The sequence below is a fragment of the Schistocerca piceifrons genome, chromosome 1 (assembly GCF_021461385.2).
Source record: "Schistocerca piceifrons isolate TAMUIC-IGC-003096 chromosome 1, iqSchPice1.1, whole genome shotgun sequence".
NCBI classification, from domain to species: Eukaryota; Metazoa; Arthropoda; class Insecta; order Orthoptera; family Acrididae; genus Schistocerca; species Schistocerca piceifrons.
The window spans coordinates 532,172,848-532,189,330 of record NC_060138.1 but is presented as its reverse complement, the minus strand read 5'-3'; the positions used below and the strand labels follow the sequence as shown (position 1 = coordinate 532,189,330).

General features: G+C 36.8%; 1 protein-coding gene across 3 annotated transcripts in view; it reads right to left on the bottom strand.

The window, feature by feature from the left end:
* Nucleotides 1-2,299: 2,299 nt before the first annotated feature.
* Nucleotides 2,300-16,483, bottom strand: part of LOC124798840 (WD repeat-containing protein 35) — a 183,251-nt gene continuing 169,067 nt past the window's right edge. For all 3 annotated transcript variants that reach the window (XM_047262374.1, XM_047262381.1, XM_047262389.1), the window contains 2 exons: nucleotides 4,056-4,180; nucleotides 2,300-2,989 (listed from right to left, as the gene is read on the bottom strand). In XM_047262374.1, coding sequence (XP_047118330.1) covers nucleotides 2,815-2,989; nucleotides 4,056-4,180 — 300 coding nt within the window. In that variant the 3' untranslated portion in view covers nucleotides 2,300-2,814. The remainder of the gene's footprint in view (nucleotides 2,990-4,055; nucleotides 4,181-16,483) is intronic.

The following is a 16,483-nucleotide window of genomic DNA, read 5'->3' as shown; positions in this document are numbered from 1 at the left end:
GTTGAGACTGATTGGTTGGGTTGGTAGCGAAAAAGTGTTTCTACTGTAAGGACTGGGAGAAGGAGAGAGAGTCTTTAACTAGTCCAGCATGGTTGAATTTGGGAGTGGGGCATAAGGTGAGGCCTTTGGAAAGGACTAATATTTCTGTGGGACTAAGGCTCCTGGAGGAAAGATTCATAACTGTGTTGTGGCTCTGTTTAGGTTTTGGGTTCTGTGTGGTGGTGGGAGGGAGTTTTTGAGGGTGGGGTAAATGTAGTAGGTCTGCAAGACAGGGTTTGTCAGCTATGAGGGGGCATGGGGGAGGTTTGGAGGTGGTTGTAAAAGTGGTGGGCAGTGGTACTCCGAGGCGGGAGTAGGAAGCAAGTAGCTCCGAGGTGGGAGTAGGATGGAGAGCTTTTGAGGTGGCGTTGTGCATGTTGCTCAAGTTCCTGCAGGGCAAGGGTTTCAATGTGTGTTACGGGTTGCAGGAATTTGGGATTGCATAGCAGGAGAATTTTGCGGATGGAGAGAAGGTACTGCAAGGATTATTGGGCTTGGTTGATATGGTTTTGCAGGACTATGTTGGTGAGAGCTAAGGATTGGCGGAATCTGAACAGGTGGAGGTCATTGTGGAAGGAGGGGTGGCACCAGATTTCCCAATCATTGTTAGCAGTTGCGTTAACCACTTCAGCTAACAGACACTTCAGTTTTTCAGTACAACTAACATAATTAGAATGACAGCACAATTTCTGATTGCTCAATGCCATTTCAGGCATCCCAAAACAGAAGCCATTTGTATTTTATCAGTTTGCCACCAAGTTTTGTGAACTTGATCAAGTATGCCTGGTAGGCAGCGCTATGTACAGAAAAAAATACAAATTTTGTCTAAGTAAAGCTAGTAATTACTGTGATGTGTCCAAGTGCATTATCTTTCCTTTCATTAGGTGTAGGGTTTAACTGGTATAAGGAAAATGGTTTTGTTACTCAATAGGCACCATGCATTTTTGCGTTGATTATAAGTTATGAAGAAGGAACTGTTTCATTGCAAGTAAAGTGTACAAAATTCAAAAATTATAGTAAGAACCTTACTACAAATTTTTATAAAATGATGTAGGTGATTTATTATTCCCTCGCAACAAGACGTCTGTAATGTGATGTCAAACCTTGCCATGATTTTTGTTCTCAGCTACTCACCTTTTGAAGAATTACATCAGCAACAGTTTAGTTGACCATATAAACCAGAAGTTAAGCAAGAAATTAATGATATGTGAGAACTGAAGGCAAGTTTTGATGTATGTAACATGAGCTACATCCATGAGACAATGAACATTGAAGTAACAATTGCAGAGGATTGGATTACTGGTGCTGCATGACTTCAGTTAGTCACTATGTTGTTGATCCAGCAGAGGAATGTATCAATATGGGAATGCCTTTCAGAGCTTGAGGTACTGTACCTTCATCAGACAGCTACATGTGCCAGGTCAGCTGCCCTTAAACCAGGTCACATATCGTGAGGAACGTGAGAGCCTGCTTCAGAGAATTGCCTGTACCATTGCTTTCCAGTCTTTATGTTCTGACATGTCACACATCAGACGTGTTTGGGGTGTTATGGGTTTGTAACTGTTCATTGTAGTCCATTGTTTACCCCCTCTGTGTTACAACTCTGTGGATGAACATTCGCTAGGAAAATACCCAGCTGTTCTTTTTTTAGACTATGCTACATGGTTTAGAGGCTCTGATAGTATCATGTGTGGATTTCACATCATATTGTATTTCAGAGCAGTTGCAGTTTTGTACTCTTTATCATTAGTCTATTATGTATCTAGCCTATGATATAATGTTGATTTCAGACAGGTACCTTTTATGTCATGCAGTTTCCACAAAAATTAGTGTATTTTCCACAAAAGGAAAATTGACTCAGGAAAGCTCTAAAAAATCCCAAGTTTTGCCAATGAACACATTTAATAGTAGACAAAACTATATCTAGTTTTCAGATATGTTAGTTCCTTTCTTAGAAAGAAAAAGGGATATTTTGGGAAAGGCTGGAAATAGGGGGCAATTCACTCAGGCCCCACAATGAGCAGAAGTGTGCACATTCCAGAGGAGGACTTTGTCCTGGGTCTCAATTAGTCATACCACTTCCTACATTTGCTACTCAATGCCTTTTTTATCTGATGTATCCTCATACAGATATTTCTGTTCCGTGCTACAGTCTGCACCTGTTTAACACCCTATCATACTTTTCAGACAAGCATTTATGTTTGATGCTGGAAGTAAATAAATAGTGTTACAAAAAAAGTTGGTTTATTATTAGTAATGTCAATAAAAATAAGATTACAAGACTAAAGTGCAATTATTTCGCTAAAATATACTTTTAACTATGTTAATGATTTTTCATACTGATGTTTCTTGTTTATTTGTGTTTATGGACGGAATTAGTTTTAGCTCATCTTTTGTACTCTTTGAACAATATTGCATGCAGTTGCGGACACTAATGACAACACAAAGGCATTAGCAATTAATAAATTACATTATAATGTATATATATCCAGAGAGCAACTGTAAAAGTTGTTTTCTCACCAACTAAAATTTAAGGACGGAATTCATAATATCACAATAAAAGTTTTAAATACCATATGATGGCAACATAAATATGCAGACAAAATAAGCTACACAATATAGCATGTTCTCTGCTAAACACATGAATTCATGTAAGTCAAGTACACACATTCTCAAATAACAACAACTTGCATATCCCCCCTCTCTCTGAGGAATGTGTTGGTGTGTTGGATGGATTAAATTTGAAACAGAAAAATTCTTCTGGTTGCACCTACATTACAGCTGTACAGATGCATGACACAAAGGGCAGCTCTGTCGCACAATCATATCTTGTTCTGAAGCACAATGTTTGCATACACCACAGGTCCATACTGAAGACATGTCCAAAAGTGGTCTCCCAGTAGCAATACAACTAGGAAACTTTGTCCCACAACTTGGGCACATTCTAAACCTGTAATAGGGAAAATTTAGTTTAACTGTGTTACTGAATAATAGTAATAATAATAATAATAATAATAATAATAATAATAATAGTATAAAGGAATTTTTACACTTCAGATATTTGTTTATGCTAGACAAATGTCTATGGCAGACTACAGATCAGTAGAAAATGTATCTATTAGAACACTCATTAGTAAGTGACTGCCATACTAATCAGTCCTCAGATGTAAATAATCAATGATAAATGTGAATGTTGTGAGATAACTAGCACTGCTGTTCCATCCCAGCAGACAGTGTCTATTATTAGCAGCCCTCAACTATTTTTAAGCAAAAGTGCTGGTTAGAGAAACAAACAAATTGGATAAGCTGCAAATGACCTCACTGTTGACAGAACAATACAAAAATTGAATTTTGTATGACATTCATATACTGTACAGAAATCTCTCTCTTATCCACAAATGGTTCATTCTGTTGACTTTGATTCACACCATGTAAAATAAATAGCAGTATGATCCAGCCAAATTATTAGTCAAATCCTAAGCAACATTTGTATTAATTTTAGAATGACATGAGATACTTAATGTAGAGTTCTGTGTAACACCTCTATGAAACATGAGTGTATGACTGTGTGAATTTTTCATTATGGGATGCACTTTAAAAATCATTATTTTGTACATGTACCTCATGGACAGATGTGTCCACATTACTACGGGAAGTTAGATTAGGGTTTAACATTTCACTGATGAAGACAAGGTCATTAGAGACAGGCAATGTTTTCAAGGTTTTCTGCAACACTATCAACTGCTAAACTGACCACACCACATAATCTTGATATTTGTACATACAGTTAACTATGTCACCTCTCTCTCTCTCTCTCTCTCTCTCTCTCTCTCTCTCTCTCTCTCTCTCTCTCTCAAATCTAAGTTTGATTGTTTTAAGCTTCTTATCTTTCTATTACAAAAATTACAGGAAACATGGTATCGCTAATTTATTAGAAACATACATATTGGGTCCATATCTTTGCAATCAGAACGTACATGGAAGGAGAAATACGATAACGTAAATATTTTACTCACTCATCTGGCACCATAGTCTCACAGGCAGTACATTCTGATCGGTTGAGTCTGGAGTCTTTTGGTGTATATTTTGTGAAAATATCCATTGCTAGGTCTTCATATTCTTGTCTCTTTGCTTCAGAAATCTGAAATTCAATGACAAAAAAATCTAAATTATTTCAAATGCTTCTTGTGATATACAAGCAGAAATCAAGTAGGAAACAATTTAATCTGGTATGACAGCGGTTCTGCCTGTAATGTCTCTTGCTGTGGTCTCTCCGCGATATTTTCAGAAATTTTATAAATTATATAACTCAGTACATATCTTGAAATATCTCTTCTTATATTACCGATTCCTAAACTTTAATATACGATGATTATCAATGCAAAGTAGTATCAAGCCCTATTATTCCTTGGAGCGTCCATTTACTCCATGGACTAGCTTCTCTGCTATCTATGTTTTCTCTTATGAAAAGAATGAAGGAATTCTTGCCGATTAGCCATGAAAGGAGGAGGATGTATATGTATGTACTGTTGAGCTAGTCGCCATCTTGATGAGATTCTGTATGAGAAGGAATTTAATACATGAACTAAACTAAAGTAAGTGTGTTCGCGTATTATTTAACTGATTATTATTGACAGTGTCTGCTTACTACGCTGTGTTGCACGGGATCAGTGGGGAACGTCTGATTTACACTGGTCGAACCTGCCGTTTTGTATGCTCAACATATCCAGTATGAATAAATAGGCTAACACGGTTTTACCAGCAGATCTCCGGTCTTCCCCATGTGATCACCGAAAGTTAATAATTATTACAAATGTTTTCAGGAGATCGACTGACAATTTTCGTCGCACCAAGACTTCGAAATTGCTTCACTGCCTTATGGAATTTAAGTTAAGTTCAATTTAATCAGGATAGAACAGTATTGAACTGTGTGAATGTGGTAAGCCTGCTTTGTGAATGAAAATTCCCTTAATATACGCATGTTTTTACTATCCTGATCAGTGAAGCTAAATCAGGCCGGTGTGAGAAAGGTTTTTTAAATTTTAGATCCCACAAAAAAAAAAAAAATATTAAATTTGGCTTCACTGTGACGGCAAAACATTTTTGAGCATTACTTAAACATTGTGTGAATTTTATGTTGCATGTGCACGAGAGAAAAGAAGACGAGGCCTGTTCCAGAAGTCACAATTTCGCCACAACCTACGAGAACAATTAAATTTTTGTAGACAAAAATTTAGAATAACTATTTAAATGTCTATCGGTTTGAATCAGATTGATTGAGTGACTGTTGGGTTGAACTTTAGATAGGAAGTGTTTATTATAAGTGAGTATTATGCAAAGTTTAGGGACATTAATGCGCACGTTCGTTTTTGCAATCAACATCAATCACAACACTATGAGGGTAGTCATAATGCCTGTAATTGTAAAAGCAATACTGAGGAGAAAATGCTGAAACAACGTCAGTTCCAGATCTACAACCCAGACAAGAAAAATGTTCATTCCGTAGTGTTTATAAGAAGTTTTAGGGGAGTATTGCCAAAACATTGGAGTGAGTGGCAAAAGGTTAGTTTCGTGACTGGTTATATTCAGGGGTCAGGAGCTATATGGGCATCTGATATGATATCAACTTGAGACACACATGAAGATTTTGAACGAGCATTTTTATCCAAATACTGGTCCTAAGGAGTACAAGAACATTTAAGGCAGGAGGTATTATACCCGGAACCCTTTTCTTTTTCACGTGGGTCTTTAAAGAAATACTTTGAGAAATATATAAACAAATCGCGGTATTGGGATAAGCCTATGCCTCTACAAGATGTGATTGGCATATTAAAATCTCGACTTCCGGCCAGCATCAGAAATAGAATGCTGTATATTAATGAGCATGACCTTGACTCTTTCACGACTATGCTTGACACAATAGATATGATCGAGGAAGATGAACATCGGCCAAGACAACCGGTTATGCAGAGGAGAGCGATTGAGGTGCCAAACGCAAACCGGAACAGAAACGGATTTAATAATTATTATACTAGGAATAGTCAGAGATTCAATGGAAACAATTGCAACGGAAATGGAAATTTCAATAACAGTGCTGCGAGGGGCAGATTCAGAGACAATCGAACAGGTCGCAGGTACAACCCAATGTTTGGAAATGCAAGAGATTATCAGAACCAGCAGTTTTCAAACAATAATAATGCGTACAGAAATTCTGACCCTCGATTTGAAGCAAATAACACAACCAGTCATCAACAACAACCAATCATAACAGAAGTAGTAGATGATTCAAAAGGAAATAATAATCGACATTTAAACTGAAGGGGGCTGCTTTATGCTCCGTAAAGTCGGCCAGGGAATACAAAAGGGGCAAACCTGTTTTAAACGAAATTAATTCCATGGCAATGTTGAGATATAATGAGGGCAAATTAATGACAGATGAATTGACGAGAGACTTAGAGGCCTGTGTAGTCGAAGATAAAAGGGTTCCTGTGTCTGAGATCATCACAGAAGTGGGAGGAATTTTAACCAATGTTGTATTGGACACAGCTTCATCTACAGATGTAGCACCTGGAACTTTGTTTTGCAGAATTAGTAAAATTAAGAAAATCCCTGTCCTACCAGTACAAAATTGCCGAGTTATAGGTGCAGTGGGAGCAAAATCCCGGAACGTCAAGATACAAACGCTTATAGAGACAAAATTGGGAAATGTAGCTAAACAATGCACATTCCTTATAGTGGAAAAGTTGTTAGTAGATTGTATTCTTGGCATTAGAACTTTGCAAGCCTGCAATTGCAAGTTGGACTTGGTAGAAGGAAAGGTGCATTTTAAAATCAAAGATCAATTTGTTACACTGATCTTACTGAGAAAGGAGGCAGTGTATGAGCGATATTTCCGTGGTGCTGCTGTGCAGTTGATTTGTGCTGAAAATAATAATATGTACCGACTACCGATCAAGTCAATTCAAGTAGAGGATTTCAGACAAACAGTCGAACAGAAGATTGCTGAGTTAGATTGCCTAACGGATAGTCAGAGGGAACAATTATTCAATATATTAACAGAATATGAGTCAGTTTTCGATGAAAAGCCCGGAATTATTACAGGATATGTTTGTACATTACAGATTAAGCCCCATAAGACATTTTGCCGCACACACTATCCCATTCCCTGACGATTAAAACAACCAGTTCAGGAAGAGATACAAAAAATGTTAAACTGGAATCCTATTGAACCGTCGAACAGCCCATATTGTTCTCCGTTGCTTGTTGTACCAAAGCCAGGAGGAAAAGTTCGATTGGTATTATATGCAAGGGAAATTAACAAAATTATATTACCTGTGCGCACACATCCAGAGAACATCGATGAGTTACTACAGAAATTTCAAGATGTATCCTATTTAACCAGTATTGATTTGAGAAGTTCATTCTGGAAGTCCAGTTAGACAAGGACTCGCGAAAATATACTGCTTTTATATGTGGAGGGAGAAGCTATCAGTTCAAGGTTGTTCCGTTTGGTCTCAATATCAGCTCTGGAGTTTTTATTTCGCATTGGACTATGCCCTTGGACCAGAACTACGTAGTCAAATAACAATTTTTGTGGATGATCTATTAATTGCCTCTAAAACTTGGGAGGAACATGTACAACTTATTATGAGGATTTTTGCTGTGTTCAAACAAACTGGTATAACTGCAAAAAAAAAAAAAGAAAAAAAAACCAATTTTCTCTGCAGAGAATTAAATTCTTAGGACATATGATTAATCCAAAAGGCATTCTTCCAACAGAAGCGAAGATTAGTGCGATAAAAAATTTTCCAACTCCAGGAAACAGAAGACAACTGAAAGGCTTTATAGGCTTGGCTTCATTTTTTTGTCGATTTATTAAAACTCAAGCAATGAACTCTGAAGCACTAAACCAGCTCCTGAGGAAAGATGTACCATGGCAATGGTCTAATGATTGTGAAAAGGCTTTTTGTGAAATTAAGGATCAACTGATAAATGCTCCGTTATTATACCACCCTGATATGAATGTCGGATTCTGTTTAGCCACTGATTCATCAGATGTGGGATTAGGATCTTGTTTATTTCAAATTAGGTACATCGATGGTGTAAAAACCTTTTGTCCAATTGCATTTGCTAGCAGAGTTTTATCCACCTGTGAAAGAGCATATACCACTACGGAATTGGAAGCTTTAGCAGTTATTTTGTCTTGGAAAAGGTTTAATTATTATGTATATGGCTCAAGGATAACAGTTTATTGTGACCACCAATCACTAGCCTTTTTACAAACTTGTAAGTTGCTGCATCCTCGCTTGTCAAGGTGGACGCTGGCGCTGCAAAAATATCAGTTTCAAATTATTCATGTAGCCAGAAAAGAAAATATTATAGCTGACACATTGTCAAGATCTCCAGAAGGAATAACACCAGCAATGGATGTAAATAATAAGGCAGAATTTCCAGTGCTTCTTCTTCAAGAAAATAATTACAAGTTATATTATATTCATTTATGTAAGACAATGGCTCAGCTTCAGAAGAAGGATCGGCGATGGAATGCTATAATACGACAATTCAATCAACAAAATCCTACGGTCAATTTAGGATACTACCAGCTTGTGAATAATATTTTATTTTTTAAATCTAGGAAGACTGAGAATCCAAAGTGGTGTGTCTGCATACCAGAAGAATATGAAGAATGATTAATTTGGTTTACACATTTGACCTGGGGTCATGTTGGTGTTGTAAAGTGTGCTAATAAGATTAGATATTATTGTTACTTCCCGAATATAAGGCGAAAAGTGCACAAAGTCATACAGAAATGTGTTCTCTGTCAAAAGGCTAAGCCGGACAACAAGGGAAATAAAACTGCGCTTCACTCAATAATACCTGAAGCACCAAGATCACTTATATCATGTGATATTTGTGGACCACTTCCTAGAGCCAGAGGTGGTGTTAAGTACATTATTGGATTCTGTGATGTGCTTACAAAACATGTTAAACTATATCCTATAAAATCAGCAACTGCAAGAGCTGCCGCAGTAAAGTTTGTAAATGACTACATTCCTCATGCAGGGATTCCAAAATCTATAATCTCTGACAATACAAAGATATTTACTGGATATTTATGGAGAAAATTAGTATCACAACTAGGAATAAAACAGATATTTACATCTTGCTACCATCCACAAGTGAATTTAATTGAACAGGTTTTCCGAGAACTAAACAGATTCATGAGAAAGTACTGTCATGATAAACAAACTACCTGGATAAACTATTTGACCGAGTTTGAGCAGATTTATAATAATTTACCACATAGTTTTACAAACTTTACCCTGAATGAACTGATGTTCAGAGATAACGAAAGAAACTTTTGGGTAGATAACTTGCCTAAACTCGAGGACACAAAAATGTCATGGGACGAAAAAATTCGCAATGCTCTCATTAATATTACAGAGACAGCAAGACAGGGAAAGGAAATCCATGATAGAAACATCAAACGGATTCAGACTTTCAATATCAGACAGAAAATTCTTTTAAGAAGACCATCAGAAAATGGAAGCTAATTTATACAGGTCCATATATAATAGTTGATATACCGAATCCTGGTGCGTATTTATTAGCATATCTGGATTCTGGAAGAATAAAAGGATTATTTCCCCATGTAGACCTAAAGAGGTACTTTTAAGGAAAGTGTTTCAAATTAAATGAAAAGTCTGTATGAAGTATTTGGGTGTTGAAAAAATTGAAGTGCGAAGGATAGTATGCCTCAGCTACTGTGATAGGTTAAATGACAGCATGCCAAGCATCTGTGATAGTTTAATGAACAGTAAGCGACTGCTTCTGTGACAGTATAGGAATATATAGAAAAGTAAGTGGAACTGTAGCTATTGCTGCTGTGAAGACTTACAGGCTATCTGTCTACGCGGTGATCACCAAAGAAGCTTGTGCGTGTGAAATAATACACATTCAGGGAGTGTTAATCTCCAGTGATAATAAGTTTACTGAAACTATATGATCGAATACGGTGCTTGTGAGTGAAGTTAGTGTTTGTAAACTGACAGTTCACAGGAGAACAAATGAACCACGTTAGGAAATTAGAATCGATAGCAACCGTCCACAGACATAAAGACTCGCTGGTTTTTTTGGCGTGAGCTAAATTCTATTCAAGAGAATTTAATTAACTAGCTTAGTGTGTGTTTATAAAATTAGAGTTAATGAGAAAGTTCTTCATTGAATTTACAATAATGTGCCATTTTCCAATTGGATTTGTTTATTGTTATATTGCATTCATATATGTTCATGAGAAAATGCAGCAATTGGAGTACAAAAGAGAAAAAATTGATCATCAGTCACTACTAACAAAGATTAATTTCAGCTGGAGAGGTCATGCTGCAAGACTTAATTAAACGTTCTCTTTCAGCAAAATTTCATTGTAATCATGTATGAATAAGATATAATTTTTTTTTTAAATTGTCTCAAATAATAAAGTTTTTAATATTCTGACATGCTATCCACATTCGTACTTGAAACCAAGTTAGGAAAGATTCAGATCTACTTCCACCTGGAAAAGCCAAGAAAGAAAAAAGAAAAAAAAAAGAAAAGAAAAGAAAACCAGGATTAGAACCTTTCGGCTTACTCAAGAAGATGGATGAAATTATCCATGTTTTCAAAAATTGTTTTCCGATCTGGAGTTGTGATATTGTGCAACTACAGTATCGATTAAGACACCTAGGTGTGGAAAGTATAAGACGAATGGATTTTCCCATTCCTCAGGTGGAAGATTGGATGGATCAGGTCCATATTTGAGTTCAAAATGAATCTGGAGAAATTTGACTAACCCTCCTCTTCCAGGAATCTTTAATAGTTGACCATTCCTTAGACGAATTTCAATTGTTTCATGCCACAATCCTGAGTACCTGTTCCTGAGGTTCCTTCTGGTCTCTCAAATCCATTACGTCTCCTGTCCGGTACGCCACTGCAACGCCTGTCCTCCATGCCGTGTCCCATGTTCCTGTTCGATCAGTTTCACCGCAGTTCAGCAAGACATCGATGAAGAAAATTTTTCAGAAGATTGTAAAAATTTGCATGTGTAAAGATTTTTTTTTTGGTTATGAGGCAGATTTTATCTTTCCTATGAATTCTAGAGTATCTCTCAAATTTCTAAATTATTCTGTCTTTCCTATCATCTATGATACCTAGTTGGGGTCTAAGCCTCCAGGTTTTCCGAGGTTTCCCTGTGAAGGTCAGTTCCTGAATAGGTAGACCTGATTAACAAATATGTAAGTCCATCTTCCGTGGTTGTGTACGTGGGATGCGGGTATGCCCCAGTACACTTGAAAGCATTAACTAGGTATCTAGGTAACGAAGATCGGTGTTACCTATACCAAATCTCTCTCAGTTCTTGTAATCAAAAAATCTTACTAACTTCTTAAAATTTATAGGAACGTATGTTCCACAAATCCTAACAAGTTAGCTAAGCCAATAGTTAGCTTGCAAAGTCGATACATATCAACTTTGCTCGCTGCGAAGGGCGATGTAATGTCTCTTGCAGTGGTCTCTCCGCGATATTTTCAGAAATTTTATAAATTATATAACTCAGTACATATCTCGAAATATCTCTTCTTATCTTACCGATTCCTAAACTTTAATATACGATGATTATCAATGCAAAGTAATTTCAAGCCCCATTATTCCTTGGAGTGTCCATTTACTCCATGGAATAGCTTCTCTGCTATCTATGTTTTCTCTTATGAAAAGAATGAAGGAATTCTTGCTGATTAGCCATGAAAGGAGGAGGATGTATATGTATGTATTGTTGAGCTAGTCACCATCTTGATGAGATTCTGTATGAGAAGGAATTTAATACATGAACTAAACTAAAGTAAGTGTGTTCGCGTATTATTTAACTGATTATTATTGACAGGTCTGCTTACTACGCTGTGTTGCACGGGATCAGTGGGGAACGTCTGATTTACACTGGACAAACCTGCCATTTTGTATGCTCAACATATCCAGTATAAATAAATAGGCTAACATGGTCTTACCACCAGATCTCCGGTCTTCCCCATGTGATCACCGAAAGTTAATAATTATTACAAATATGTTTTCAGGAGATCGACTGACAATTTTCGTCGCACCGAGACTACGAAATTGCTTCACTGCCTTATGGAATTTAAGTTAAGCTCAATTTAATCAGGATAGAACAGTATTGAACTGTGTGAATTTGATAAGCCTGCTTTGTGAATGAAAATTCCCTTAATATACGCATGTTTTTACTATCCTGGTCAGTGAAGCTAAATCAGGCCGGTGTGAGAGAGGTTTTTTAAATTTTAGATCCCACAAAAAAAAAAATTAAATGCCGATAAAATACAAATTTCAGTGAAGAAAGGAGCCAGGAGACAGTAGATATGTAGCATGAGATATGTTTTTTTCAATGATGAATTCTTCTCGGGTTATCAGCCAAGTGGTGGCATCGTCTTGTCACAATGTTTTGTACCCATCATCTTCTGGCATATGTTTCTTCAGTATCACTGAATCAATACCAATGAACCTCGAGGTTCTTACTTGCTCAACATTTAAAATTATATACATCTACATATACGTTTCCCAAGTCATCTTGCAGTGTGTGGCAGATGTACATTGTGTTTCTATTATAGCAGTGAATAAGAATGGCTGCTGGTAAGCTGTAAAATGCTCCAATTTATTTGATTTTTACCATCATGGCTATTAATGGCTATTATGTGAGACATATGTGGGTCGAATTTATTTTATTCCTATAATTTTCTTGGAATTTTATACTCTTAACAGTAAAACTCTACACAATGACCAACACTTCTCTTCTAACATCCACCACTAGAGTTACTGAGCAACTCCACGATTCTCCTGTGCTGACTAAACAAATTGGTGACAAGATATACAAGTCTTTTAGAATCTTTTCTATCCACTCTTTTAATCCTACCCTGTAAGACTGATGAGCAATGCTCAAGAATCACATGAACAGAGATTCTGTAAAATACTTTCTTCATGGGTGAATTAAGTTTCCTTAGAATTCTTCCAATGAACTTTAGTTTGGCACTTGCATTTCCAGCAACTAGTGTTATGTGATAATTCCACCTTAAATCACTCTGTATGAAAGGTGGACCGATTTCTTTTATCTTTGCCAAGTTATTAGTTGGTCAGTTGAGTATGAAATTTGGGTGGTGAACATGACAAAATTTTAGTGTGTTTGGAGGAGATAAAAAAACTGGCCAGTTATGAGTAGGACTCACACTCTAAGGATTCCATACAAACTAAATTGTGTATATAGACAGTTCATCCATCCCGGGAATTGAGATTCTTGCCAACTTTTGCCTGTTATTGACACTGATACTGGCAAGATATCGGCCCCAGGAATTCTGTTGGTAACAAATGGCAAAATAAATATTTTTTGTATAATACAACTACAAATTACTAATTCTTCAATTTTTTCCCTTTACTTGTGCTGTGAACCATGATTCCAGAGAAATTTCATGATTCTATGTCAAAGGGATGTACCCTACAGGTTTTAATGAGTGAGTTTGCAAGTATCAAAATATGTGATACAAATGGCCGTATCTTTCAATTGCATTGACTTAGAAGCATCAAGTTTTTGCAGCACCAAGGGACCATAGACCTTAGCATGTGACATAAATTTCAACTCAATAACTCTACCTGTTCTTTGGAAAAACATGTCTTAACAGACAAATGGACAGACATTCAGTTGGATAACAAATAAAATTACTTCATGTGATATAATTACAAATTAACAATTTTCTGATGTTGCCTTTTTGTTGTACTGTGAAATCTTGATTGCTGCCAAATTTCATGATTCTAGGTCAATGAGAAGTACTCTATGGTTTTAATGAGCAAGTTTTCAAGCGTCAAAATATGCAACATAAATAGCCATATCTTTTGATTGCATTGCCAAGGAACCATGGACCTAACTATGTGGCATAAATTTCAACTTGATACATCTACCCATTACTGAGAAAAAGGGTTTTTTACAGTCAGAGAGACAGGCAAACAGACAACAAAGTGGTCCTATAAGAGTTCTATTTTTACCGATTGAGGTATGGAACCGGAAAAATGTCACAGGTGGAATATTCCCCTGTTAGTGCGTACATCAAGGTTTTGATATTAGTGGCGATTAGAGATGGTGTTCACAGTGTTGTGTGATTAATATTGTATTAGATATGTCACTGAAAATGCCGTTCATTTGTGTATATGCACAACTGGCATTTGCATTCTATTGATTATCTAACAAGCTGAAAACAGCAAGATATTTCACAAATAATGTCTTAAGCTTCAGCCAAAACAGAAAACTAGGTCTTCTGCAGCATCTATTGGTGTCTTGTACTCCAAAAGCCTGATCCCTCCCCACAAAAAGATATCCACTGTAGAAGGCGATGACATCATCAAGCATTAAGTATTGACATTAAGCTTTATATTCATAAAATAAGTGAATACACAAGGAAACACAGATCAAAAGTTGGGAAACAGTAGAAAGAATATCACTTGCAGAGTCTCCATTATGTGAGGAAACAAATTCTCAGACAAAAGTCGTTAACAGCAGTTAAAAAAAAAAAAAATCTGATGAAGATCCATAGGTGACATCCAGGAAACACATAGTTAAAGAGAGACCAATCCAGTTGATACTAGTGGCAAACAGTTTGGCAAAGTGTTTCTATACTTTGCAGCACACTGCAACTGGACATGCCCACCACACAGTGTGAGGCTTATGCTGCTGTGGTCACTTGCCTGCAATGCAACATCCCCCTGGTGAGTGCTCATCCCCAACCTCATGAATGTCTCTGATGTTTTAGTATCAACTCCAGTACCAGACACTAAGAGGGAAGATGAATAACATGCTCTCTCAGAGCCTTTCTACTGAAGCATTCTTGCAGTGCCAAGTACACTGAGCTGGGGCATAATAGCAGTAGTAGCAGTGAGGCATGTATGGCAGCAGTAACAGCTTGGACATATGTGGTTAATGGGACTGCTGATGAGCAGTACTACAAGCTGCTCACTAAAAGTGTAACTTTGTTTTTTGTGCTTTTTCCACTGGGGCTGAGCAGCGTGATAGAATAGCTAAGGGACTAGGCTAACATTCCAAATGACATGGGTTAAAAATCTTCATCTGGCCATCCAAATTTAAATTTTATTAAACTGATTAGATGAAAGACAGGACAGTCCCTTTTAAATGAACAAGGATGATTTCCTTTGACATTCCTGCCCAATCTTACCTTGTACTCCACTTATAATCTTGTTGACAACAATACTATGTTAATCTTTTAAGTGAAGACTGTAACCTTGGAGTGGAGTTTTTAAGATTGGTTTAAAATCAGTCTCTTCACCTCCAATAGGAGCTTCAGTTCTTTCATGTAAATTCTGAAGTAATTTATACTTCACTGTATGTTTTTCATTCTTTTAACATTCCATGTCAACAGGCAAAGAAGAATCAATGCTGGAAGCCAATGACTTCAGCATTGGGTACTAACGTGACAAGATGAGACACGACAGGAAGTGTAATGATGTAATGAAGAACAAAGAGCTTGATTCTTCCATTAACCCTTTCACGCTGGCATTGTTTTAGTCGAGTCGTGCTCATGCACACTGTACAGTAAACTCCTTCCTATCCCCTGCCATGGGCTTTCTCTGTCCCTGCTTTCACACTCACAGTTTAATTACAATGGTAAGACATTATTTTAAATGTTTATTTGGAAAAATATTTCTATATATTCAAATTTTCGATCTTCATTTTGGATAAAAAGGTTGTTCTGGATCTTTTAGACAATTTGTGTAATTTTTTTGTATCTTCTATTAGATTCACAGTTTCGGACGCAGCAATGGTGGGGTGGATGCTTCATTATTTGAAACGTGTGTTTAATGTTATTTCTGACACTATTATGACAAAGGTAGTCACTACTCACCATATAGCAGAGATGCTGAGTTGCACATAGGCACGACACAGCTTTCAGCCAAACAGCCCTTCATCAGAATTAGATGACACACATAAGTACACACACACACACACACATGTGCGCAAACACAACTCTCACACATGACCACTGTCTGTGGTTGCCAAGGCCAGGCTTGCCATCTCCATTACATGGTGAGTAGCAACTATCCTTTTCATAATATTGTCATTATTCCATCCTGGATTTCCATTGTTTAAAGTTATTTTTGTTTACACGTGTACATTAATGTTCATTTACATTTGGTTTACATTATATTACGTCAATTTCATCTCACAGAGTGTTACATTAAAAAAATTCTTCAGTTTATGATAAATTGTGAAGCACGGAAAGGTGCACAGTGTTGTATTGCATTCCTTACAACACATCTAAGTGAGGAGCTCACCACATCAGTAAAGAGCTGAAACAAGGCAGGAAATCAGTAGTGCAACAGAAGCTGAAACTACACTTTAAAACTGATT